Raw genomic sequence first — 26973 nt, 5'->3', positions numbered from 1 at the left:
GGAGGCGGTATTGGAAGCCATTCACAAGCTGTATTCCCAGCAGGTGATAATCAAGGTACCCCTCCTACAACAGGGAAAGGGGTATTATTCCTCGCTGTTTGTGGTACCGAAGCCGGACGGCTCGGTGAGACCTATTTTAAATCTGAAATCCTTGAACACTTACATACAAAGGTTCAAATTCAAGATGGAGTCACTCAGAGCGGTGATTGCGAACCTGGAAGAAGGGGATTATATGGTGTCTCTGGACATCAAGGATGCTTATCTCCATGTCCCAATTTACCCTTCTCACCAAGGGTACCTCAGGTTAGTGGTACAGAACTGTCACTATCAGTTTCAGACGCTGCCGTTTGGTTTGTCCACGGCACCCCGGGTCTTTACCAAAGTAATGGCCGAAATGATGATACTCCTTCGAAGGAAGGGAGTTTTAGTTATCCCTTACTTGGACGATCTCCTGATAAGGGCAAGATCCAGGGAACAGTTGGTAGTCGGGGTAGCACTATCTCAAGTAGTGTTGCGGCAGCACGGTTGGATTCTCAATATTCCAAAATCGCAGCTGATCCCGACGACACGTCTTCTATTCCTAGGGATGATCCTGGACACAGTCCAGAAAAAGGTGTTTCTCCCGGAGGAGAAAGCCAGGGAGTTATCCGAACTAGTCAGAAACCTCCTAAAACCAGGCCAAGTGTCAGTGCATCAGTGCACAAGGGTCCTGGGAAAAATGGTGGCTTCCTACGAAGCAATTCCATTCGGCAGATTCCACGCAAGAACTTTCCAGTGGGACCTGCTGGACAAATGGTCCGGATCGCATCTTCAGATGCATCAGCGGATAACCCTGTCACCAAAGACAAGGGTGTCTCTCCTGTGGTGGTTGCAGAGTGCTCATCTTCTAGAGGGCCGCAGATTCGGCATTCAGGACTGGGTCCTGGTGACCACGGATGCCAGCCTGCGAGGCTGGGGAGCAGTCACACAGGGAAGGAATTTCCAGGGCTTGTAGTCAAGCCTGGAGACATCACTTCACATAAATATCTTGGAGCTAAGGGCCATTTACAATGCCCTAAGCCAAGCAAGACCTCTGCTTCAAGGTTAGCCGGTGCTGATCCAGTCGGACAACATCACGGCAGTCGCCCACGTAAACAGACAGGGCGGCACAAGAAGCAGGAGGGCAATGGCAGAAGCTGCAAGGATTTTTCGCTGGGCGGAAAATCATGTGATAGCATTGTCAGCAGTGTTCATTCCGGGAGTGGACAACTGGGAAGCAGACTTCCTCAGCAGGCACGACCTCCACCCGGGAGAGTGGGGACTTCACCCAGAAGTCTTCCACATGATTGTAAACCGTTGGGAAAAACCAAAGGTGGACATGATGGCGTCCCGCCTAAACAAAAAATTGGACAGGTATTGCGCCAGGTCAAGGGACCCTCAGGCAATAGCTGTGGACGCTCTGGTAATACCGTGGGTGTACCAGTCAGTGTATGTGTTCTCTCCTCTTCCTCTCATACCAAAAGTACTGAGAATTATAAGACGGAGGGGAGTAAGAACTATACTCGTGGCTCCGGATTGGCCAAGAAGGACTTGGTACCCGGAACTTCAAGAGATGCTCACGGAGGACCCGTGGCCTCTACCTCTAAGAAGGGACCTGCTCCAGCAAGGACCCTGTCTATTCCAAGACTTACCGCGGCTGCGTTTGACGGCAGGGCGGTTGAACGCCGGATCCTGAAGGAAAAAGGCATTCCGGATGAAGTCATCCCTACCCTGATCAAAGCCAGGAAGGATGTAACCGCAAAGCATTATCACCGCATTTGGCGAAAATATGTTGCGTGGTGCGAGGCCAGTAAGGCCCCGATGGAGGAATTTCAACTAGGTCGATTCCTGCATTTCCTGAAAACAGGAGTGTCTCTGGGCCTAAAATTGGGGTCCATTAAGGTTCAAATTTCGGCCCTGTCAATTTTCTTCCAGAAAGAACTAGCTTCAGTTCCTGAAGTTCAGACGTTTGTAAAAGGGGTACTGCATATACAGCCTCCTTTTGTGCCTCCAGTGGCACCTTGGGATCTCAATGTAGTTTTGGGGTTCCTAAAGTCACATTGGTTTGAACCACTTGAATCTGTGGAGTTAAAATATCTCACATGGAAAGTGGTCATGCTGTTGGCCCTGGCCTCGGCCAGGCGCATGTCAGAATTGGCGGCTTTATCCTGTAAAAGCCCTTATCTGATCTTCCATTCAGACAGGGCGGAATTGAGGACTCGTCCTCATTTTCTCCCTAAGGTGGTTTCAGCGTTTCATCTGAGCCAACCTATTGTGGTACCTGCGGCTACTAGTGACTTGGAGGACTCCAAGTTGTTGGACGTAGTCAGGGCCCTGAAAATATATGTTTCCAGGACGACTGGAGTCAGAAAATCTGACTCGCTGTTTATCCTGTATGCACCCAACAAGCTGGGTGCTCCTGCTTCTAAGCAGACTATTGCTCGTTGGATTTGTAATACAATTCAGCTTGCACATTCTGTGGCAGGCCTGCCACAGCCAAAATCTGTAAAAGCCCATTCCACAAGGAAGGTGGGCTCATCTTGGGCGGCTGCCCGAGGGGTCTCGGCTTTACAACTTTGCCGAGCAGCTACTTGGTCAGGGGCAAACACGTTTGCTAAATTCTACAAATTTGATACCCTGGCTGAGGAGGACCTGGAGTTCTCTCATTCGGTGCTGCAGAGTCATCCGCACTCTCCCGCCCGTTTGGGAGCTTTGGTATAATCCCCATGGTCCTTACAGAGTTCCCAGCATCCACTAGGACGTCAGAGAAAATAAGAATTTACTTACCGATAATTCTATTTCTCGTAGTCCGTAGTGGATGCTGGGCGCCCATCCCAAGTGCGGATTGTCTGCAATACTTGTACATAGTTATTGTTAACTAAATCGGGTTATTGTGGTTGTGAGCCATCTATCCAGAGGCTCCTCTGTTATCATGCTGTTAACTGGGTTCAGATCACAAGTTGTACGGTGTGATTGGTGTGGCTGGTATGAGTCTTACCCGGGATTCATAAATCCTTCCTTATTGTGTACGCTCGTCCGGGCACAGTATCCTAACTGAGGCTTGGAGGAGGGTCATAGGGGGAGGAGCCAGTGCACACCAGGTAGTCCTAAAGCTTTACTTTTGTGCCCAGTCTCCTGCGGAGCCGCTATTCCCCATGGTCCTTACGGAGTTCCCAGCATCCACTACGGACTACGAGAAATAGAATTATCGGTAAGTAAATTCTTATTTTATCACTCAGTTTAAATCGATACATAATGTACACTATACGATATATAAAACTTACATATAATCCACCAGCTCATCTACATTTATAACATCCTTATTTCTTCGATATATAGAAAAGATTGTTGGTATATAAGATAAATAATTAATACCACTAAAAAATATACACTGATCAAAATGTACCAAAAAGATTCTTTCTTAAAGGACTTTATGTACAAAATTCTCCCAGTGTACTACAATCTAAAGAAACCACTTTATTTCAAATTCTTTGTTAAGTCCATCCGGGACAATGGTTTTTAGATTGTGTATCCACTTCATCTCCGCCCTAGCTAACATACTCTCGGAGTCCCTATCTTTCCAATTTATTTTTACATGCTGAATTCCCAAAAAACTTTTTATTCCATTTACTTTACATTTGTGTTTAATTTTAAAGTGATTGGAAAGATTGTGCGTTTCCAATCCTTTGCCAATATTCCTGACATGTTCCCCCATACGTGTCTTCAGTGCTCTCGATGTCCGTCCTATGTAGATTAGTCCACATTCGCATTCCACCAAGTAGATTACATTACTTGTATGGCACGTTATGAAATTACGGATCTTATATTCCTTATTTTTTATGCAAAAGCTTGAGATTTTTTGATTATTTCCCGGGACTAATTTACACATGGTGCAACTACCACATCTATAGAAACCTTCAGATCTAATCGGGTTCATTGATTGAATGGGTAACGAGCTCCTTACTAAATTTGATTTCAAATTATTGGCTCTTCTGTAAATGAATTTTGGTGTATCTGGTATTAGTCCATTTAATATGGGATCCTTTTTGAGGATACACCAATGTTTTTTGATAATAGTTTCCACTTTCTTATAATCAGCTCCAAAAGTGGTGACGAAGGCTAAATTAAATTTATCTTTTTCCTTAGGATTCGATTTCTTTTTTTGTAACAAATCCTTTCTATTCATTCCTTTCACTTCCTCCTTGGCTTTAATTAATTGTTTTTCTGTATATCCTTGTGATCTGAAATTGTTCAACATGACTTCACTTTGTTCAATATATTCCTTTGAATCATTACAATTTCTTTTTATGCGTATGAGTTGGCTTTTCGGTATACCTTTGATCCAATTAGGGTGATGTTGACTTTCTTTACTTAAATATTGCTGAGAGTCTGTTGGTTTCACATATCCCTTAGTGTTCAATTTGTTGTTTTCTTTATAGATAGTTATATCAAGAAAATTGACACTAGTTTTATTTATGTCAAAGGTGAAATTAATACCGACATCTGTTCTATTTAAATCCTTACATAGATTCAAAAGGTCATCTTCTGAGCCTTCCCATAAAAATGACATCGTCGATGAATCTTTGCCAGTGGACCAAGTTCGACGCCATAGCTGCATTTCCCCAAACATGGGTATTCTCCCAATATGCCATGAAGAGGTTAGCGTAGCTAGGCGCGAACTTGGTCCCCATGGCTGTGCCCATCAATTGTATATAATAGTCTCCCTCAAAGAAAAAGTAGTTATTTTTTAATATGAATTTTATCCCTTCAATGATAAAATTTATTGTTTTCTCAGTGATGGTAGACTGATGCAAGAACCATTCAACCGCCTCAGTGCCCTTCTCATGCTCTATGACGGTATATAGAGATGTTACATCCGCAATTCCTAGAAGTGTATGATCCGTAACTTCTATATTTTCCAATTTATTTATGATGTCCGTCGTGTCTTGGATATAAGATTTGTTCTTTATTACTAAAGGTTGTAGGAAGAAGTCAATCATTTCCGATAAATTGCTGGTAAGACTACCCACCCCTGCTATTATTGGTCTTCCTGGAGGTGCTGATGTACTTTTATGCACCTTCGGTAGAATATAGATACTTGGGGTCTTGGGATGCTCAATCAAAAGAAATTCAAATTCTTGTTTTGTAATGGCCCCATTTTCTAGATGTTTCATTAAATATTTATGAAAATCTGTTTTAATGCGATTTGTGGGGTCAGTTTTAAGTTTTTTATATGTTTTTTCATCCTTTAATTGGCGATGAATTTCTCCTATATAATAATCTTTACTCATAATCGCAACCCCTCCCCCCTTATCACAAGGCTTAATAACTATCTCGTTATTTTTTTATAAATTTTTCAATGATTGCTTCTCCTTCTTCGTTAGATTATTTTTATTGTAATTTGACTTTGATTTTGATTTTAAATTCTTAAAATCTTCCTCCACCAATTTACTAAACACATTAATATAGTTTCTTTTCACTTGTGCAGGATAGAATGAGGATTTTTTTTCGAAACAAAGATTTCTCCTTTTCTTGAATATTCTCTTGTCCTGGTATTTCATTTTCTTTCTCTTTCATCTTAAAGAACTTTTTTAGAGTAACTTTTCTAACGAATTTTTCTGTGTCTACAAATAATTTAAATGGATCTGTGTTTGAGGTTGGGGCGAATTTCAATCCCTTCTCCAATAGTTGTTGTTCTGATTCAGTCAAGGTTTTTTCACTGATATTAAAGATCTTACATTTCTTCGATGGAATTAGATTTTGTGTTTTTTTCTTTTTTTGGGGTTTTTTAGATTGTTTCCTCCCCCCTCTAGTACCTCTATATGTCCATCTTGTTTTAGAAGACCGGCAATGAATTACCATTTTTTCGGGAATGGTCTCCATTCTCTCCCTAAAAAAGATCTAGGATTGTATTGATTATAATCTTCCAATGGTTCATATCTTCTGGATTTCCAATTCCTCCGTGGGGTAAATTCGTTACCTCTATAAAACCGGTGTTCATTCATTCTGTAACCTTCATTTCTGAAAGAGTCTCTACGTCTATTGAATTTACGTGGAAATATCCATTCCTCATTATTATACGGACGATTTCTTCTAGATTGCTGGGTTCTCATTTCCCCCCTCTCCCTTTGATCATTGTTATCCCCATATTTCGTGATAGGTGAGTAGATGGTTTTTCTTTTCATAGGGATTCTATCTTCTCTATAATTTTGTCTATATGGTTTATTTGGTTTCAATGGGATATCGTCTATTGAATTATCATCACTTTCACTGTCTGTAGTATTTTCAATATCTATTGGAGGTTTAATTTTGCTTTTTGATTTCTTTAATGTAGATTCCCTTAATTTTTCATCTTTATAGTATTTATGATCCCTTAATAACTTTTTTTGTTTTTGGTAAAACCATTCCAAGAATTAGCCGAATTTGTAATAGCAGAAAAGGAAATCGAGCTGAAGATAAAGAAGAATACCAAAGAACTAATTGACAAAAAACAAAAAAAGTTATTAAGGATCATAAATACTATAAAGATGAAAAATTAAGGGAATCTACATTAAAGAAATCGAAAAGCAAAATTAAACCTCCAATAGATATTGAAAATACTACAGACAGTGAAAGTGATGATAATTCAATAGACGATATCCCATTGAAACCAAATAAACCATATAGACAAAATTATAGAGAAGATAGAATCCCTATGAAAAGAAAAACCATCTACTCACCTATCACGAAATATGGGGATAACAATGATCAAAGGGAGAGGGGGGAAATGAGAACCCAGCAATCTAGAAGAAATCGTCCGTATAATAATGAGGAATGGATATTTCCACGTAAATTCAATAGACGTAGAGACTCTTTCAGAAATGAAGGTTACAGAATGAATGAACACCGGTTTTATAGAGGTAACGAATTTACCCCACGGAGGAATTGGAAATCCAGAAGATATGAACCATTGGAAGATTATAATCAATACAATCCTAGACCTTTTTTAGGGAGAGAATGGAGACCATTCCCGAAAAAATGGTAATTCATTGCCGGTCTTCTAAAACAAGATGGACATATAGAGGTACTAGAGGGGGGAGGAAACAATCTAAAAAACCCCAAAAAAAGAAAAAACCACAAAATCTAATTCCATCGAAGAAATGTAAGATCTTTAATATCAGTGAAAAAACCTTGACTGAATCAGAACAACAACTATTGGAGAAGGGATTGAAATTCGCCCCAACCTCAAACACAGATCCATTTAAATTATTTGTAGACACAGAAAAATTCGTTAGAAAAGTTACTCTAAAAAAGTTCTTTAAGATGAAAGAGAAAGAAAATGAAATACCAGGACAAGAGAATATTCAAGAAAAGGAGAAATCTTTGTTTCGAAAAAAAATCCTCATTCTATCCTGCACAAGTGAAAAGAAACTATATTAATGTGTTTAGTAAATTGGTGGAGGAAGATTTTAAGAATTTAAAATCAAAATCAAAGTCAAATTACAATAAAAATAATCTAATGAAGAAGGAGAAGCAATCATTGAAAAATTTATCAAAAAATAACGAGATAGTTATTAAGCCTTGTGATAAGGGGGGAGGGGTTGCGATTATGAGTAAAGATTATTATATAGGAGAAATTCATCGCCAATTAAAGGATGAAAAAACATATAAAAAACTTAAAACTGACCCCACAAATCGCATTAAAACAGATTTTCATAAATATTTAATGAAACATCTAGAAAATGGGGCCATTACAAAACAAGAATTTGAATTTCTTTTGATTGAGCATCCCAAGACCCCAAGTATCTATATTCTACCGAAGGTGCATAAAAGTACATCAGCACCTCCAGGAAGACCAATAATAGCAGGGGTGGGTAGTCTTACCAGCAATTTATCGGAAATGATTGACTTCTTCCTACAACCTTTAGTAATAAAGAACAAATCTTATATCCAAGACACGACGGACATCATAAATAAATTGGAAAATATAGAAGTTACGGATCATACACTTCTAGGAATTGCGGATGTAACATCTCTATATACCGTCATAGAGCATGAGAAGGGCACTGAGGCGGTTGAATGGTTCTTGCATCAGTCTACCATCCCTGAGAAAACAATAAATTTAATCATTGAAGGGATAAAATTCATATTAAAAAATAACTACTTTTTCTTTGAGGGAGACTATTATATACAATTGATGGGCACAGCCATGGGGACCAAGTTCGCGCCTAGCTACGCTAACCTCTTCATGGCATATTGGGAAAATACCCATGTTTGGGGAAATGCAGCTATGGCGTCGAACTTGGTCCTCTGGCAAAGATTCATCGACAATGTCATATTTTTATGGGAAGGCTCAGAAGATGACCTTTTGAATCTATGTAAGGATTTAAATAGAACAGATGTCGGTATTAATTTCACCTTTGACATAAATAAAACTAGTGTCAATTTTCTTGATATAACTATCTATAAAGAAAACAACAAATTGAACACTAAGGGATATGTGAAACCAACAGACTCTCAGCAATATTTAAGTAAAGAAAGTCAACATCACCCTAATTGGATCAAAGGTATACCGAAAAGCCAACTCATACGCATAAAAAGAAATTGTAATGATTCAAAGGAATATATTGAACAAAGTGAAGTCATGTTGAACAATTTCAGATCACAAGGATATACAGAAAAACAATTAATTAAAGCCAAGGAGGAAGTGAAAGGAATGAATAGAAAGGATTTGTTACAAAAAAAGAAATCGAATCCTAAGGAAAAAGATAAATTTAATTTAGCCTTCGTCACCACTTTTGGAGCTGATTATAAGAAAGTGGAAACTATTATCAAAAAACATTGGTGTATCCTCAAAAAGGATCCCATATTAAATGGACTAATACCAGATACACCAAAATTCATTTACAGAAGAGCCAATAATTTGAAATCAAATTTAGTAAGGAGCTCGTTACCCATTCAATCAATGAACCCGATTAGATCTGAAGGTTTCTATAGATGTGGTAGTTGCACCATGTGTAAATTAGTCCCGGGAAATAATCAAAAAATCTCAAGCTTTTGCATAAAAAATAAGGAATATAAGATCCGTAATTTCATAACGTGCCATACAAGTAATGTAATCTACTTGGTGGAATGCGAATGTGGACTAATCTACATAGGACGGACATCGAGAGCACTGAAGACACGTATGGGGGAACATGTCAGGAATATTGGCAAAGGATTGGAAACGCACAATCTTTCCAATCACTTTAAAATTAAACACAAATGTAAAGTAAATGGAATAAAACGTTTTTCTTTTTCATCCACTAGGGGTCACTGGAGTACTCTTGGGATATGGACGGCTTCCACCGGAAGAAGGCACTGAATAAATTAATTTTTGAGACTACTCCTCCCCTCCATATCCTCGAGCACTTCAGTGTTTTTTCTGTGCTCGACACAGTTAGAAGGCATAGTGGAGCTCGTCCACAAAGTATTGGAATTTTTTCTAAGTTTTTTTTTTTTTCCTTTCAAGGATTTCCACGTCCTTTCCCCCCTTCTAACAGGCGTGGGTCAGGGACAGTGGAAGCGGCTGAGAACAGCCGTGAGTGTCGGACCTCTCTGTAAAGAGCTCCCTCACTCCACCTGCAGGCTGCCTGCAAAAAGCTGGACGGAGCTTGGATGAGAAGCCCCGTCATAGACTTTTGTTACGGTCCAGGTATGTTGGGTAGGGGCGGTCAGCTTATGCTGCCGCCCCACTATTGGGGATTGTATTGGGCATGTTTTACTCACTAACGACCGCTGCCCGGAGCGCGTGTGCATAGGCCGCTTCACGGCTCTATGCAGCGCGCTCTCACTCTCCGCCGCTCCCAGCATCTTAAGTTACCTAGCAGACCGCTGCTCCCTGCGCCGCAGCAGCCGATATGTTCCCCGCTGCCTGGCTACACAGGAGGCTACTCCACTCTATGCTGTGTGTGGCGGGCCGGGAGCGCGTGTGCATAGGCCGCTCCACGGCTCTATGCAGTACGCTCTCTGCTCCCGCTGACCGCCCGCATCAGCCGAGGAGTTCCCCGCTGCCTTGGCATACAGGTACAGGCCGCTCACACGGCCCTATGCAAAGTTCCACAGGCCCCGACCCGGTGCTGTACACGGAGGTCGTGGGGGTGGGGGGAGACATTAGCAGTATTGGCAGTGTTAAGCTTTGTAGAAAAACTTGGTACTTAACATGTTTAATGTTCTCCTGTCTGTTCCAGGATTCCTATATTACATCTCGGCTTAAGAGTGGTACTAGGGGAATTTGGGGGTCAGTTTTCTTATTGCTGGCAGGCACTGCACTTGCCTGATATATACAAGGAACTTTGGTGTTATTACTGAGTCGTGCAGACTGTCTGTGTGTAGTTTGTATTGTCTGTCTTTATAATGAGTAAGACACCAGCAAAATCTAAGAAACATTTTTTCATGTCATGTCTGTAAGAGTGTGTTGCCTGATGGATCCACCACATGTACAGCATGTGTTGTTAATACAGCCACAAATACGATTTCCACAGAAGTAAAGCCAGCATCTCTGGACCCTCCATGGACTTTACTTGCAGATGTATTAGTTGGTTTACAATCAGAGCTGGCCGCCTCTCGTGAAGAAAGAGAGGCGGCAAGATCTGAGTTTAAAATGAGACCATTTGAGTTACCAGGGGAGTCTCAATCTGGTCAGAGGTCCACCTTGAGTGGAAAAGATAAGTTTCCTTTTCCTAATAATTTTCCAGTCTCTGGGATACTAGACCTCACTGAACATGAGTATGAGGAGGGCGAAATAGACCAACAGTCAGATAGTGACGATTTTGACAGCCCAGGTATTGATAATCTCATCAGAGCAGTACGTCAGTCGCTGGAGTTTACGGAAACTGAGGAGCCCCTGACGAATGATGAGGTAGTCTTTACTAAACGACAGAGATCTCCGATGTGTTTCCCTATTTCGGAATCTCTTAATAAAATGTTACTGGAAACACGGAAGAATCCGGATAAACGGTTTTCTATACCTCGTAGATTTAAATCGAGTTACCCGTTTCCAGAGTCCATGACAGCTACATGGGAGAACCCACCATCGGTGGATTCATCCGTATCTAAACTTACAAGGAAGTTAACCATACCAGTACCAACTGCTACTACGCTTAAAGACCCTGCAGATCGTAAAATAGAGGCTATGCTAAGGTCCATGTATACAGCAGCTGGAGTGCTGCTGAGACCTGGGTTGGTTGGCATTTGGGTTACTAAAGCATTAATGGTATGGATAAAAGAGCTCAAGTCGGCTCTGCAAGATGACCATCTTATACTTCTCGCGGATCAAATCTGGGAAGCTGCTGAATATCTATGTACAGCTTCTACTGACGTCTGTCAGCTTACTTCTCGCCTGTCCTCATCGCTAGTCATAGTACGACGAGCACTTTGGCTGCGTTCTTGGCAGGCGGAGACGGAGGTTAAAAAAGGTATAGAGGCATTGCCTTATGATGGCGAGAAGCTTTTCGGTCCTGAATTGGACAAATGGATTTCTGAGGCTACTGGAGGAAAGTCTGTGTTTCTTCCATCGCCTACAACTATACCTAAACGGAAATATTCTGGTCCGGCGTTCAAATCCTTTAGAACTCAGCCCTTTCGTGGGCAGGGCACAGGAGCAGTCACGCCTGGTAGAAGAGGTCGGGGACGTAGTGCCCGACAATCCAATGCACGTCGTCAAGACACTAAGACCACTAACAAACCAGTGGCATGACGGGCTCCCAGCCCATCTCGGATCTCCAATTGTGGGAGCACGCCTTCAGAGCTTTCAGGGGGCGTGGCTGCAGACGTCCACAGATGGGTGGATCCGCAATTTAGTATTAGAGGGTTACAAAATAGAGTTCGATTATCTTCCGACAGGAAGATTTTTCACGACAGGACTGCCTGTGTCGGACGACAAGAAAGCAGTTCTGCAGGTTGCCATTCAGTCTCTGCTGAATGCTGCAGTTGTAATTCCGGTCCCCGTGCAGGAACAGGGGCAGGGTTATTATTCCAGTCTGTTTCTGGTACCAAAACCAGATGGCTCAGTCAGGCCAATATTGAACCTAAAAGGTCTCAATCAATTACGTCACTTACCACAGATTCAAGATGGAATCTCTCAGGTCAGTAATTGCAGGGTTAGAGCCACAGGAATTCATGATTGCACTGGATCTCAAAGATGCGTACTTACACATTCCGATTTGGCCACCTCACCAGAGTTTCTTAAGGTTTGCAATAAGGCGAGACCATTACCAGTTTCAGGCTCTGCCGTTTGGCCTCTCATCAGCGCCTCGGGTATTCACCAAGGTAATGTCCGTGATGATAGCTCATCTCAGGTCCCTAGGAGTAATAATTGTTCCGTATTTGGACGATCTACTCATAAAGGCTCCGTCTCAACAATTGCTTCTCCAGCATGCTTTGCTAACGTACAAGGTACTAGTTCAGCACGGTTGGATAGTCAGTTTAAAGAAATCACATCTAATTCCGTGTCAACGACTTCAATTCCTAGGGATGATTCTCGATACAGTAAATCAAAAGGTTTACCTGCCACAACAGAAAGTACAGGTCATTCGTCATCTGGTGCAATTAGTGCTCAAGCCACGCACAGTCTCAGTACATTTGTGCATTCGCCTTTTAGGCACAATGGTGGCGGCTTTCGAAGCACTTCAGTTCGGAAGATTTCACTCACGTCCGTTTCAACTGGAGGTGTTAGCGCAATGGTCGGGATCACATCTGCAGATGCACCACAGGGTGAGATTGTCGCCACAAGTCAGGGTGTCTCTTCTCTGGTGGTTAAAAATACACAATCTATCTGCAGGGAGACGATTCGGCGTCGTGAATTGGATAATTCTGTCAACAGACGCAAGTCTCAGAGGTTGGGGAGCTGTAGTTCAGAGTTATCGGCTCCAGGGCCTCTGGGCAGATCACGAAAGATCGCTATCCATAAATGTTCTGGAACTCAGGGCGATTTACAATGCTCTAAGACAAGCAGTGTACATGTTTCGTTTTCAGACTGTTCAGGTGCAGTCAGACAATGCGACGGCAGTCGCATACATAAACAAACAAGGAGGAACGAGAAGCCGCATGGCAATGCGGGAAGTAGCTCGGATCCTCAGATGGGCCGAATATCACCAGGTGATATTGTCGGCAGTGTTCATTCCGGGAGTGGACAACTGGGAGGCAGATTTTCTCAGTCGTCGGGATTTTCATCCAGGAGAGTGGGCATTAAATCCAGAAGTGTTTCAGATGTTGATCCAGAGGTGGGGTTACCCTCAGGTGGATCTGATGGCATCCCGCCACAATCATCAGGTGTCACGATATGTGTCCAGAACAAGAGATCCAAGGGCAGTGGCGGTGGATGCTCTCACAGCCGCGTGGCCGTACAGCCTCGTGTATCTGTTTCCACCGTTTCCGCTGCTCCCGCTGTTGCTAAAACGGATCAAGAGAGGGTCCGTCACAGTCATACTAATAGCGCCTCATTGGCCTCGGAGAACTTGGTTCTCGGATCTCCTCGGTTTACTCGCAGACGATCCGTGGCCACTCCCACTACGTCCGGACCTGTTACAACAGGGTCCGTTCCTTTACCCCGATTTAGCGCGGCTGCGTTTGACGGGGTGGCTGTTGAAAAGGCCATCTTGAGAAGAGAGGGCATTCCGGAGTCTGTTATACCAACCATGGTACGAGCTAGGAAGCCGGTTACGGCAGCTCATTATTACAGAATCTGGCGTACTTATATAGGTTGGTGTGAAGCTCGGAAGGTTCCGACATCATCTTTTAATTTATCCCGTCTTTTGTTATTTTTACAGATGGGGTTAGATGGAGGACTACGTCTTTCCACACTAAAGGTGCAGGTATCTGCGTTGTCAATTTACTTTCAAAGGAAATTGGCCTCGTTGCCATCAATACATACGTTTCTACAGGGTGTAATGAGGATACAGCCTCCTTTCATTCCACCTACAGCACCATGGGACTTGAATCTGGTTTTAGATTTCTTACAGTCCGATTACTTTGAACCCTTACAACAAGTGGATATTAAATTTCTCACTTGGAAAACGATTTTTCTTTTAGCCTTAGCTTCGACTAGGCGAGTTTCAGATCTGGGTGCCTTGTCGTGCAAGTCACCGTATTTAGTTTTTCATGATGACAGAGCGGAACTTCGGACGAATCCCGCTTTTCTACCAAAGGTAGTGTCGTCTTTTCACATCAATCAACCAATAGTAGTTCCGGTATTAATAGAGAATGCTGAAACGTTGGATGTGGTTCGCGCATTACGCGTCTATGTATCCCGAACGTCTACGGTTCGTAAGACGGATACGTTGTTTGTTCTCTATGATGCGGCTAAGAGGGGTTGGCCAGCCTCTAAGCAGACCTTATCCAGATGGATCAAACTGACCATACGTCAGGCTTACCTTCATGCTAGGTTACAGCCACCTACATCAGTAACGGCTCATTCCACACGTTCTGTGGGAACGTCATGGGCAGCGAGTCGTGGGGCTTCTACGACACAGCTTTGCCGTGCGGCTACTTGGTCTTCAGTGCACACGTTTGTGCGCTTTTACAAGTTTGATACGTTCGCGGCATCAGCATCTAGCTTTGGCCGTTTAGTGTTACAAGTGCCAAACAGCTCTCCCGCCACGGAGGAAACTTTGGTACATCCCAAGAGTACTCCAGTGACCCCTAGTGGATGAAAAAGAAAGTAGGATTTTGGTACTTACCAGGTAAATCCTTTTCTTTGAATCCATAGGGGGCACTGGACGCCCACCCAGAGCAGTTTATCTGTTTTAGGAAGTTCAGTGGTTCTTATGGTAACACACTTTCACGACTGGTTTAAAGTTAACAAAGGTTAATCAGTTAGGGTGTCAACTGTTTAGTTGTCTGTTACGTTTTGTGTCAACTTTATTGTTGTCCGTGAGATTATAGGTAATTCTCCTTTTGTCAATCTCTCTATCGATCCTGTTCGGCTCAGTAAAAAACACTGAAGTGCTCGAGGATATGGAGGGGAGGAGTAGTCTCAAAAATTAATTTATTCAGTGCCTTCTTCCGATGGAAGCCGTCCATATCCCAAGAGTACTCCAGTGCCCCCTATGGATTCAAAGAAAAGGATTTACCTGGTAAGTACCAAAATCCTACTTTTGGGAATTCAGCATGTAAAAATAAATTGGAAAGATAGGGACTCCGAGAGTATGTTAGCTAGGGCGGAGATGAAGTGGATACACAATCTAAAAACCATTGTCCCGGATGGACTTAACAAAGAATTTGAAATAAAGTGGTTTCTTTAGATTGTAGTACACTGGGAGAATTTTGTACATAAAGTCCTTTAAGAAAGAATCTTTTTGGTACATTTTGATCAGTGTATATTTTTTAGTGGTATTAATTATTTATCTTATATACCAACAATCTTTTCTATATATCGAAGAAATAAGGATGTTAACAATGTAGATGAGCTGGTGGATTATATGTAAGTTTTATATATCGTATAGTGTACATTATGTATCGATTTAAACTGAGTGATAAAAACAGAGTGCACCGCTGTGATAGGAAATAGCAGGACATCCCTCGTACACCTGTGGAACGCATGTGTCCACAGGCGGAGTCACTGTGGAACGCAGAGCGCTATTCATGACAGTAACGGAAGTGCGTCATCGGAAAGACCGGTGGAACGCATAGAACTTCCGGGTACGCGATCGTGGAACGCATAGCGTTCCGATACAAAACATAGCTATTGTGAATATATTTGCTTTGTGGAGTGGCGTTTTAGGATGGAGGCTGTGCAGTGGTGGACTGCATGGGATGAGTGGGACTCTGTTTTGTGATCTGGGGTGTCATCACTGTGGGTGTAACTTTGACCCACAGGAAGCATTCAGAGTATATGATTTTAAACATTGACGTACCATATAAGTTTTATGGAATATAACTGATCAATTTCTGACACATATGTATATGAGTATGATGAGTTATTTTTGCTTTGAATTTTTATTAGTTTAAGAGAGATGGATTGAAAGAAAATGAAGGATTCACTTCCGGGTTATTTTTAGTATAAAAGGGGATGCATGCAGGTATGGATCATTCTGCCCTGAGGAAGAGTTAATAAGAACTCGAAACGCGTTGGCGGCGTCCTGATCCATTTACCTGCATCCACAATCGGAAAGGAACTTACCTAGTCCTGCTGCCGGTGTCTAGCTTGGAAGGAGTAAGGAGGAATTCCAGAAAAACTCCAAAATTTGTTGCTCTTTCCATTGCTCCATGCTGGGAGCTTGGCACGGTACGGTTCCAATTTTATCAATGTTGAAGTTAATGTCTTCACTTTTTGTAAAAGACCATTCTTTTTATATTCTTTTGGAATCACAAAATAAATTACCGATTTTAAAACTTAAAATACTACACTATATGTGCCTTTCTACATTTCTTTTTTGCAAGGACATTAATTGCACAAGAAGTTCTCTGATGTGAGGATTATTTGGAGAAAGGTGGACCTGTGGAAGAAACAAAGAAATCTCGCTGGGACAATATTATAGACTTTTAATATTAATGAACATTGATTATATTTATTTAAGGTGGTAGCGCCCAAGCTATATTCAAAATTTGTTTACTTTGTTTTTACCTATAACTGCCTGTGGGAGGGGGCATAGAGGGGAGGAGCCAGCACACCCAGTTGAAGAAATTTAAAGTGCACTGGCTCCTTTGGACCCGTCTATACCCCATCGTACTAGTTTCCCCAATAGTCCTTATGGACTACGAGAAAAGGATTTACCTGTAGGTATTAAAATCCTATTTCTCATACGTCCTAGAGGATGCTAGGGACTCCAAAAGGACCATGGGGTATAGACGGGATCCGCAGGAGACATGGGCACTTTAAGACTTTAAATGGGTGTGAACTGGCTCCTCCCTCTATGCCCCTCCTCCAGACCTCAGTAGATTCTGTGCCCAGAGAGACTGGACACACACTAGGGGAGCTCTTCTGAGTTTCTCTGTAAAAAAGACTTTTGTTAGGTTTTTTATGTTCAGGGACCACTGCTGGCAACAGGCTCCCTGCATCGTGGGACTGAGGGGAGAGAAGCAGACCTACTTCTTCTGAGTTCAAGGGCTCTGCTTCTTAGGCTACTGGACACCATTAGCTCCAGAGGGTCCGATCACTTGGTGCGCCTAGCTGCTCATTCCCGGAGCCGCGCCGTCACCCCCCTCACAGAGCCACAAGATAGAAGCCGGGTGAGTATTACGAAGAAAAGAAGACTTCAGTTTTGAGGTACCGCGCAGCAGTCGCGCTACGCGCCATGCTCCCACACACACATACGGCAGCACTAGCAGGGCGCAGGGGGGGCGCCCTGGGCAACATGGTTAATGAAGTTCAGCACTGGCAAGAATATATATTAGAAGTGCCTAGGCACTAAATATAGCCCCCGCCAGTATAAAAATGTTGAATATGCGTGGGACTGAAGCGTGCCGGTGAGGGGGCGTGGCTTAACCCTCACAGCTAACCAGCGCTGGCCCTGACCTCCACACTTCTGTACAAGTAACGGTGCAAAACGGGGGGGGGGGGGGGGGCACAGTAATTTGGTGCTATTATCATTTGATATAAAAGCGCTAACAGGTCTGAGGCAGTGTGTATAAAGTCTCATTACTGGGATAGGCGCTGGGGTGTTTCTAACAGACTTTCCTGTGGGTCTGTCCCCTATAGCCCAGTGTGATTGTGCGTGTCGGTACGTGTGTGTCGACATGTCTGTGGCTGAGGGCTCCTCCCCGGAGGAAGTTGCAGTGGGGGCAGATAAGGCGCTGGGAGTGTCCCTGTCGGCACCGCCGACAGCTGATTGGGTAGATATGTTGAGTACGTTGAATGCAAACGTGGCGTTATTGACTAAAAGGCTGGATAAATCTGATTCTCAGACCAAACATGGAGAAAATCCATGGAGGACGCCTTGTCTCAGGTACAGGCCCCCTCAGGGTCACAAAAGCGTTCATTTACCCAGATAGCAGATACTGATACCGACACGGACTCTGACTCCATTGTCGACTTTAGTGATGCCAGTTTAAATCCGAAACTGGTTAAGAGTATTCAGTACATGATTGTGGCAATTAAAGACGTATTACATATCACAGAAGTCCCTACTATTCCTGATACAAGGGTCTGTTTGTATAAGGGTAAAAAACCTGAGGTGACGTTTTCCCCCTCTCATGAGCTGAACACTCTTTTTGAAAAAGCTTGGGAATCTCCTGACAAAAGGTTACAGATTCCCAAAAGAATTCTAATGGCATATCCATTCCCCTCTGAGGACAGGGAAAAGTGGGAGTCAACCCCCAATGTGGACAAAGCTCTGTCATGGCTGTCCAAAAAGGTGGCACTTCCGTCTCCTGACATGGCTGCCCTAAAGAACCCTGCGGATCGTAAGCAGGAAACTACCTTAAAATCCATTTATGTCGCTACGGGTACGCTGCTCAGACCTGCCGTTGCGTCTGCATGGGTGAGTTGCGCTATTGGAAAGTGGGCAGATAACTTGGCATCTGACCTAGATACCCTGGATAGGGATAGCATTCTTTTGACTCTCGGTTATATCAGGGATGCTGCAGCTTACCTAAAGGATGCGGCGAGGGATATTGGCCTCTTAGGATCAAGGGCCAATGCCATGGCAGTCTTGGCCAGGAGAGCACTGTGGATTAATCAATGGAATGCTGATGCCGACTCTAAGAAAGCTATGGAGGCTCTCCCGTATAAGGGTGGTGTCTTATTTGGTGACTGCCTCGCTGATCTGGTATCTACGGCTACCGCGGGTAAGTCATCATTTCTTCCTTATGTCCCTGCACAACAGAAAAAGACGCCTCACTATCAGATGCAGTCCGTTCGGCCCAATAAATACAAAAAAGGAAGAGGGTCGTCCTTCCTTGCCTCTAAAGGTAGAGGAAGGGAGAAAAGGTTGCCTGCTGTGGCAGGTTCCCAGGAGCAGAAGTCCTCCCCGGCTTCTGCCAAGTCCACCGCATGATGCTGGGGCTCCTCTACAGGAGTCCGCAACGATGGGGGCACGTCTCCGACTCTTCAGTCAGGTCTGGTTTCACTCGGGCCTGGATCCTTGGGTGTTAGAAATAGTGTCCCAAGGGTACAAACTGGAGTTTCAAGATGTGCCCCCCCACCGATTTTTCAAATCAGCCTTGCCAGTTTCTCTGCCAGAAAGGGAAGTAGTGTGCGCTGCGATACAAAAGCTGTGTCAACAGCGAGTCATTGTCACGGTACCCCCGTCACAACTGGGAGAAGGGTTTTATTCGAGCCTGTTTGTCGTCCCAAAGCCGGATGGCTCGGTCAGACCGATCCTGAACCTAAAATCCCTCAATTTATATCTGAAAAGTTTCAAATTCAAGATGGAATCTCTTCGAGCAGTGATCTCCAGTCTGGAAGGGGGGGATTTTATGGCGTCAGTCGACATCAAAGATGCCTACTTACATGTCCCAATATATCCTCCACATCAAGCTTTCCTGAGGTTTGCTGTTCAGGATTGTCATTACCAATTTCAGATGTTGCCGTTTGGTCTTTCACCAAAGTAATGGCGGAAATGATGGTGCTCCTACGCAAGCAGGGTGTCACAATTATCCCGTACTTGGACGATCTCCTGATAAAGGCGAGATCAAAGGAGCAGTTACTAAGAAACGTTACGCTCTCCCTGACAGTTCTGCAACTACATGGTTGGATCCTAAATTTGCTAAAGTCACAGTTGATTCCGACAACACGGCTGTCTTTCTTGGGCATGATCCTGGACCCGGAACTGCAGAGAGTGTTTCTCCCAGGGGAAAAAGCTCTGGAAATCCAGAACATGGTCAAGGAGATTCTGAAACCGGCAAGAGTGTCGATTCATCAATGCACTCGGGTGCTGGGGAAGATGGTGGCAGCCTACGAAGCCATTCCGTTTGGCAGGTTCCATGCCAGGGTGTTTCAGTGGGACCTGTTGGACAAGTGGTCCGGGTCTCTCCTACACATGCACCGGAAAATAAGCCTATCTTCCAGGACCAGAATATCTCTCCTGTGGTGGCTCCAAAGTTCTCACCTCCTAGAGGGACGCAGGTTCGGGGTCCAGGATTGGGTCCTGGTGACCACGGATGCAAGCCTCTGAGGCTGGGGGGCAGTCACACAGGGGAAAAATTTCCAGGGAAAATGGTCAAGCCAGGAAGCTTGTCTGCACATAAACATTCTGGAATTAAGAGCCATATACATTGGCCTTCTACAAGCGGAACATCTTCTTCGCGGTCTGCCTGTCCTGATTCAGTCGGACAACATAACAGCAGTGGCGTACATAAACCGCCAGGGTGGAACAAAGAGCAGAGCGGCGATGGCGGAGGCCACAAAAGTTCTCAGCTGGGCGGAAAAACATGTAAGCGCTCTGTCAGCTTTCTTCATTCCGGGCGTGGACAACTGGGAAGCAGATTTCCTCAGCAGACACGATCTCCATCCGGGAGAGTGGGGGTCTTCATCAAGAAGTCTTTGCAGAAGTGACAAGTCATTGGGGATTTCCTCAAATAGACATGATGGCGTCTCGCCTCAACAAGAAGCTGCAGAGATATTGTTCCAGGTCGAGGGACCCTCAAGCCAGTGCAGTGGACGCCCTGGTAACACCGTGGATGTTTCAGTCGGTATATGTGTTCCCTCCACTTCCACTCATTCCAAAGGTGATAAGGATCATAAGAAGAACAAGGGTTCAGGCGATACTCATTGTTCCAGATTGGCCACGGAGGGCTTGGTATCCGGATCTTCAGGAATTACTCATAGGAGATCCCTGGCCTCTTCCTCTAAGAGAGGATCTGTTACTGCAAGGGCCGTGCGTGTTCCAGGACTTACCGCGGTTGCGTTTGACGGCGTGGCGGTTGAACGCCAAATCCTAGCTCGAAAGGGTATTCCCGGTGAAGTCATCCCCACTCTGCTTAAAGCTAGAAAGGAGGTTACGGCGAAGCATTATCACCGTATTTGGAGAAAGTATGTGTCTTGGTGTGAATCCAAGAGGGCTCCTACGGAAGAATTTCAGCTGGGTCGTTTTCTCCACTTTTTGCAGACAGGTGTGGATGCGGGCCTAAAATTAGGCTCCATTAAAGTGCAGATTTCGGCCTTATTAATTTTCTTTCAAAAAGAATTGACCGCCCTTCCAGAGGTTCAGACATTCGTGAATGGAGTGCTGCACATCCAACCTCCGTTTGTACCCCCAGTGTCACCATAGGTCCTTAATGTGGTGTTGCAGTTTCTTATGTCACACCGGTTTGAACCTTTACGAAAGGTTGAGTTAAAATTTCTCACTTTAAAAGTGGTCATGCTTTTGGCCTTGGCGTCCGCAAGGCGGGTGTCGGAATTAGCGGCTTTGTCTCACAAGAGCCCCTATTTGATCTTCCGTGTGGATAGAGCGGAATTGAGCACTCGTCAACAATTTCTGCAAAAGGTGGTTTCTTTGTTTCACATGAACCAGCCTATTGTGGTGCCTGTGGCTACTGAAGCCTTGGCTGATTCAAAGTCTCTCGATGAAGTCAGAGCTTTGCAAATTTATGTAGCCAGAATGGCTCAGATTAGGAAATCAGAGGCTCTGTTTGTCCTGTATGCTTCCAACAAAATTGGGGCTCCTGCTTCTAAGCAGACTATTGCACGCTGGATCTGTACTACGATTCGGCATGCTCATTCTACGGCTGGATTGCCGTTACCGAAGTCGGTGAAGGCCCATTCTACCAGGAAGGTGGGCTCATCTTGGGCGGCTGCCCGGGGAGTCTCGGCGGTTCAACTTTGCCGAGCAGCTACTTGGTCGGGTTCAAACACTTTTGCTAAGTTCTACAAGTTTGATACCCTGGCTGAGGAGGACCTCATGTTTGCTCAGTCGGTGCTGCAGAGTCGTCTGCACTCTCCCGCCCGGTCTGGAGCTTTGGTATAAACCCCATGGTCCTTTTGGAGTCCCCAGTATCCTCTAGGACGTATGAGAAAATAGGATTTTAATACCTACTGGTAAATCCTTTTCTCCTAGTCCGTAGAGGATGCTTTTGTTACACAGAGGTTGTGTTTCGGTTATGTTCAGCCTGTTGCTGTTTTTGGTTCATGCTGTTAACTGGTATTTTCTTAAAAGCCATGTTGTACGGTGTGTTGTGGTGTGAGCTGGTATGTATCTCACCATTAGTTTAACAAAAATCGTTTTCCTCGAAATGTCCGTTTCCCTGGGCACAGTTCCTATAACTGAGGTCTGGAGGAGGGGCATAGAGGGAGGAGCCAGTTCACACCCATTTAAAGTCTTAAAGTGCCCATGTCTCCTGCGGATCCCGTCTATACCCCATGGTCCTTTTGGAGTCCCCAGCATCCTCTGCGGACTAGGAGCAAAGGATTTACCGGTAGGTATTAAAATCCTAATTTTTTATTGCTGAAAAATCTGTTCTAATAGGTTGGGTATAAAATCCTGGCATTCTAAATCCTGACAGAATGCCGCTGGCCAGTCAGAATGGTGACAGATTGCATTAGTATAGCCATACCCCAAAACCAATCTGCCCCCCCCCCCCCACCACCACCACCACCACCACCACCACCACACAGTCTAACACACTGCCTAGTGCTAACGCCTAACCCTAACCCCAACTCCTTACTTACTTATAGTCTGGATTCTGGCTGTCGGGATTCCGTTGTCAGTATTCTGTAACGATCCTGACCGCATCCCTTTCTAATCCCTACTGATGACATTTTATTGTATTCTATGTCGGGCGGTGATCCGAGCATATTCAAATTTACAGATAACGTCTTTTGTAAGCATATAGGGGCATTCCTCATGAACAGCATGGTATCGGACATGGGCCCTCTCCTGTTCCACTGTATAAGGGAGAAGGTTTAGACCTCTCTCTTCTTTAAACAAACTGTCTGGACCACTCCTTCAGTACATATTATTATCCATCTAAAATGGATCACTTTGGCTTTGTGTTTTGTGCACAATTTATGTAATCTAAAAATAAGAAACTAATTGAAAAAGTTAAGATGTCTTTTAGGCACAACTCCAGGCTTAGGTAATGACGGGCTTTTGGATAACCGAGGGCAGGGATTGTACTTCTGACAACATGTCTTATGACACACTACTAGTGTATAAATAATTTAGTGATAGGAGAAAAAAAAAGTTTGTAAGCTGTCAAAGTGCAGCTGATGTGTACCCCATCAATTATTCATATGTCTGAATTATTTAAACTACACCCCAGGTACTCCTGACCTGCACTTGTTAATCAAGCAGTTTTGTTTTTTCTGCACTGGAGCAACTAATATAAGAATTTCCCCATCCATCTTCTTTTATTATCCAGAGACTAATATGTTTATTAGTTTGTATGATGATTTATTTTATCTTTTTTTTCCAGTGAGTTGCTGTGGGCATTTTATGAATAAAACAATACAAAGCATTATTTAGTAATGACCAATTAGCTGATCCAGGAATATAACGAGTACATATGTTTCTCATTTGCTTTATTGCAAAAGTTAGGAAATAATAAGTATGTACTTCATTACAAATATTGTATATTGAAGGGTGTTGTCCACTTTTGTCTATTATTTGGCGAATAACACACATGCACTTTTATGTGAAGTAACCTGCCAGAGAAAAGGGGCAGGGTGAGAACAGTCAACGAGCACAGGATTTACTGACACAAAACGTGAAAAAACGTCAGTGACATAGGGAGAATCCTATCACAATTGACAGCTCACAATTGATAAAAGTTGTCTGTACTGGGGAGTTGAACCCAACCCACATAGAGGGGACTATTCAATGCATGTCGGAACCTCTCTCTGACGGATCCGACACTGCATTAGTCAATTAGCGGACAATTTCGGCATGTTTTGCCCGTTTCTGACAATGCTGATCTGACTTTTTTTTAAGTCGGATCAGCATTGTTGAAAACGGGCCAAAAAACTGTCGGAATTGGCCGCTAATTCGACAAAACACATGGATCCGCGGCTAATCCGCCGATCCACGTGTTTTCCAACAAGTCAGAATTGCTGACCAGTCGGAAAAACGGCAGCCCCATTGAATAGGTTGAATCCTGATTCGAAAAAAGTTGGAACTGACGTCTTTCCGACTTGACGGCAGTTCCGACTTCAGTTGAATACACCCGACAGTCTGCAGCGGTGGGGGGGTGTAGGGTGAATGCGAGACCTGAATGCATAAAAGTCGAATGACAAATAGGCGTATCAGATTTGTCTTGTCTTGGTCATATGATGATCACATCTTTGGTCAGATGCAGTTCTTATTTTACCACACTTATTGTCCTTCCCAATTAACATCTGTTAGATCTTGACCAAACGTTGTTCAGGATCTGCAGTGTTATCGGGCCCATATATACTGTGATTTGCATATATATGGGAGGGTATAGGAGAAGGGTTTACATATCTAGCACTGGTAGATATATTGGCTGTGCTTTTACTATGATCTAATAGCTAGAATTGTGAATGGCAAATGAGTTCTGTTGTCATTATTCATGGTATGTGTTACCTCCCTGTCACAAAAGTCCTGTACTAAACTGCAGTATAAATTTCACAGTTATAAAGGTTCTAATTGATTTTGCAAATAATTCTGGAGGGGGGGGTGGGGGGGGGGGATACGTTTACTTCTAACCATTAGTGCTTTATTTTGCAAGCTGCTAATATGTATTACAAACCTATGTACTTCCTAATAAAATATCCTCTCTCTGTGTGTTACTAGCTGCAGCAGAATTTCCTATTGTGCCAGATATGCCCCCATCACCCACTATGGAGAAACAACGTCCTAGCCCAACCATTAAGAAAATGCTGCTTAAAAAGGAGAATCCTAAAGATAAAGCAGGTCAGTTACACCAGATTGGGGGGATATGTAGGAGAGAGCAGGTCAGTTACACTACAGTGGGGGGATATGTAGGAGAGAGCAGGTCAGTTACACTACAGTGGGGGATATGTAGGAGAGAGCAGGTGAGTTACACCACATTGGGGGGATATGTAGGAGAGAGCAGGTCAGTTACACTACAGTGGGGGATATGTAGGAGAGAGCAGGTCAGTTACACTACAGTGGGGGATATGTAGGAGAGAGCAGGTCAGTTACACTACAGTGGGGGATATGTAGGAGAGAGCAGGTCAGTTACACCAGATTGGGGGATATGTAGGAGAGAGCAGGTCAGTTACACTACAGTGGGGGATATGTAGGAGAGAGCAGGTCAGTTACACTACAGTGGGGGATATGTAGGAGAGAGCAGGTCAGTTACACTACAGTGGGGGATATGTAGGAGAGAGCAGGTCAGTTACACTACAGTGGGGGATATGTAGGAGAGAGCAGGTCAGTTACACTACAGTGGGGGATATGTAGGAGAGAGCAGGTCACTTACACTACAGTGGGGGATATGTAGGAGAGAGCAGGTCAGTTACACTACAGTGGGGGATATGTAGGAGAGAGCAGGTCACTTACACTACAGTGGGGGATATGTAGGAGAGAGCAGGTCACTTACACTACAGTGGGGGATATGTAGGAGAGAGCAGGTCAGTTACACCAGATTGGGGGATATGTAGGAGAGAGCAGGTCAGTTACACTACAGTGGGGGATATGTAGGAGAGAGCAGGTCAGTTACACCAGATTGAGGGATATGTAGGAGAGAGCAGGTCAGTTACACTACAGTGGGGGATATGTAGGAGAGAGCAGGTCAGTTACACCACATTGGGGGGATATGTAGGAGAGAGCAGGTCCGTTACACCACATTGGGGGGTATGTAGGAGAGAGCAGGTGAGTTACACCACATTGGGGGGATATGTAGGAGAGAGCAGGTGAGTTACACCACATTGGGGGGATATGTAGTAGAGAGCAGGTCCGTTACACCACATTGGGGGATATGTAGGAGAGAGCAGGTCAGTTACACCACATTGGGGGATATGTAGGAGAGAGCAGGTCAGTTACACCACATTGGAGGATATGTAGGAGAGAGCAGGTGAGTTACACCACAGTGGGGGGATATGTAGGAGAGAGCAGGTCAGTTACACCACATTGGGGGATATGTAGGAGAGGGCAGGTCAGGTACACCACATTGAGGGCTATGGATATGTAGGAGAGTGCAGGTCCCGTTACACCACATTGGGGGATATGTAGGAGAGAGCAGGTCCGTTACACCACATTGAGGGCTATGGATATGTAGGAGAGAGCAGGTCCCGTTACACCACATTTGGGGATATGTAGGAGAGAGCAGGTCCCGTTACACCACATTGGGGGGGATATGTAGAAGAGAGCAGGTCAGTTACACCACTTTGAGGGCTATGGATATGTAGGAGAGAGCAGGTCCCGTTACACCACATTGGGGGATATGTAGGAGAGAGCAGGTCAGTTACACCACATTGAGGGCTATGGATATGTAGGAGAGAGCAGGTCCCGTTACACCACATTTGGGGATATGTAGGAGAGAGCAGGTCAGTTACACCACATTGGGGGGATATGTAGGAGAGAGCAGGTCAGTTACACCACTTTGAGGGCTATGGATATGTAGGAGAGAGCAGGTCCCGTTACACCACATTTGGGGATATGTAGGAGAGAGCAGGTCAGTTACACCACATTGGGGGGATATGTAGGAGAGAGCAGGTCAGTTACACCACATTGGGGGGATATGTAGGAGAGAGCAGGTCAGTTACACCACATTGGGGGGATATGTAGGAGAGAGCAGGTCAGTTACACCACATTGGGGGGATATGTAGGAGAGAGGAGGTCAGTTATACCACATTGGGGGCTATGGATATGTAGGAGAGAGCAGGTCAGTTACACCATATTGGGGGATATGTAGGAGAAAGCAGGTCAGTTACACCACATTGGGGGATATGTAGGAGAAAGCAGGTCAGTTACACCACATTGGGGGATATGTAGGAGAGAGCAGGTCAGTTACACCACTTGGGTTATATATAGGAAAGTGCAATAAAGAAAAAGTGAAGGGACCTTCATCTGTGAGATCTAATGTTTATTCATATGTGAATGTTATTTTATATTTTTGCAGCGGGGTACACTGGGT

At 44.1% G+C, this 26973-nt stretch overlaps 1 protein-coding gene across 5 annotated transcripts in view; it reads left to right on the top strand.

Annotated features, from left to right (window-relative positions):
• The window catches only part of GEMIN5 (gem nuclear organelle associated protein 5), a 305616-nt gene that overhangs the window by 179006 nt on the left and 99637 nt on the right, over positions 1 to 26973 (top strand). For all 5 annotated transcript variants that reach the window (XM_063928370.1, XM_063928371.1, XM_063928368.1 and 2 more), the window contains one exon: positions 24666 to 24785. In XM_063928370.1, coding sequence (XP_063784440.1) covers positions 24666 to 24785 — 120 coding nt within the window. The remainder of the gene's footprint in view (positions 1 to 24665; positions 24786 to 26973) is intronic.

This window comes from Pseudophryne corroboree, chromosome 6 (genome assembly GCF_028390025.1).
Source record: "Pseudophryne corroboree isolate aPseCor3 chromosome 6, aPseCor3.hap2, whole genome shotgun sequence".
Lineage (NCBI taxonomy): Eukaryota > Metazoa > Chordata > Amphibia > Anura > Myobatrachidae > Pseudophryne > Pseudophryne corroboree.
This window is presented reverse-complemented; position numbering and strand designations above follow the sequence as displayed.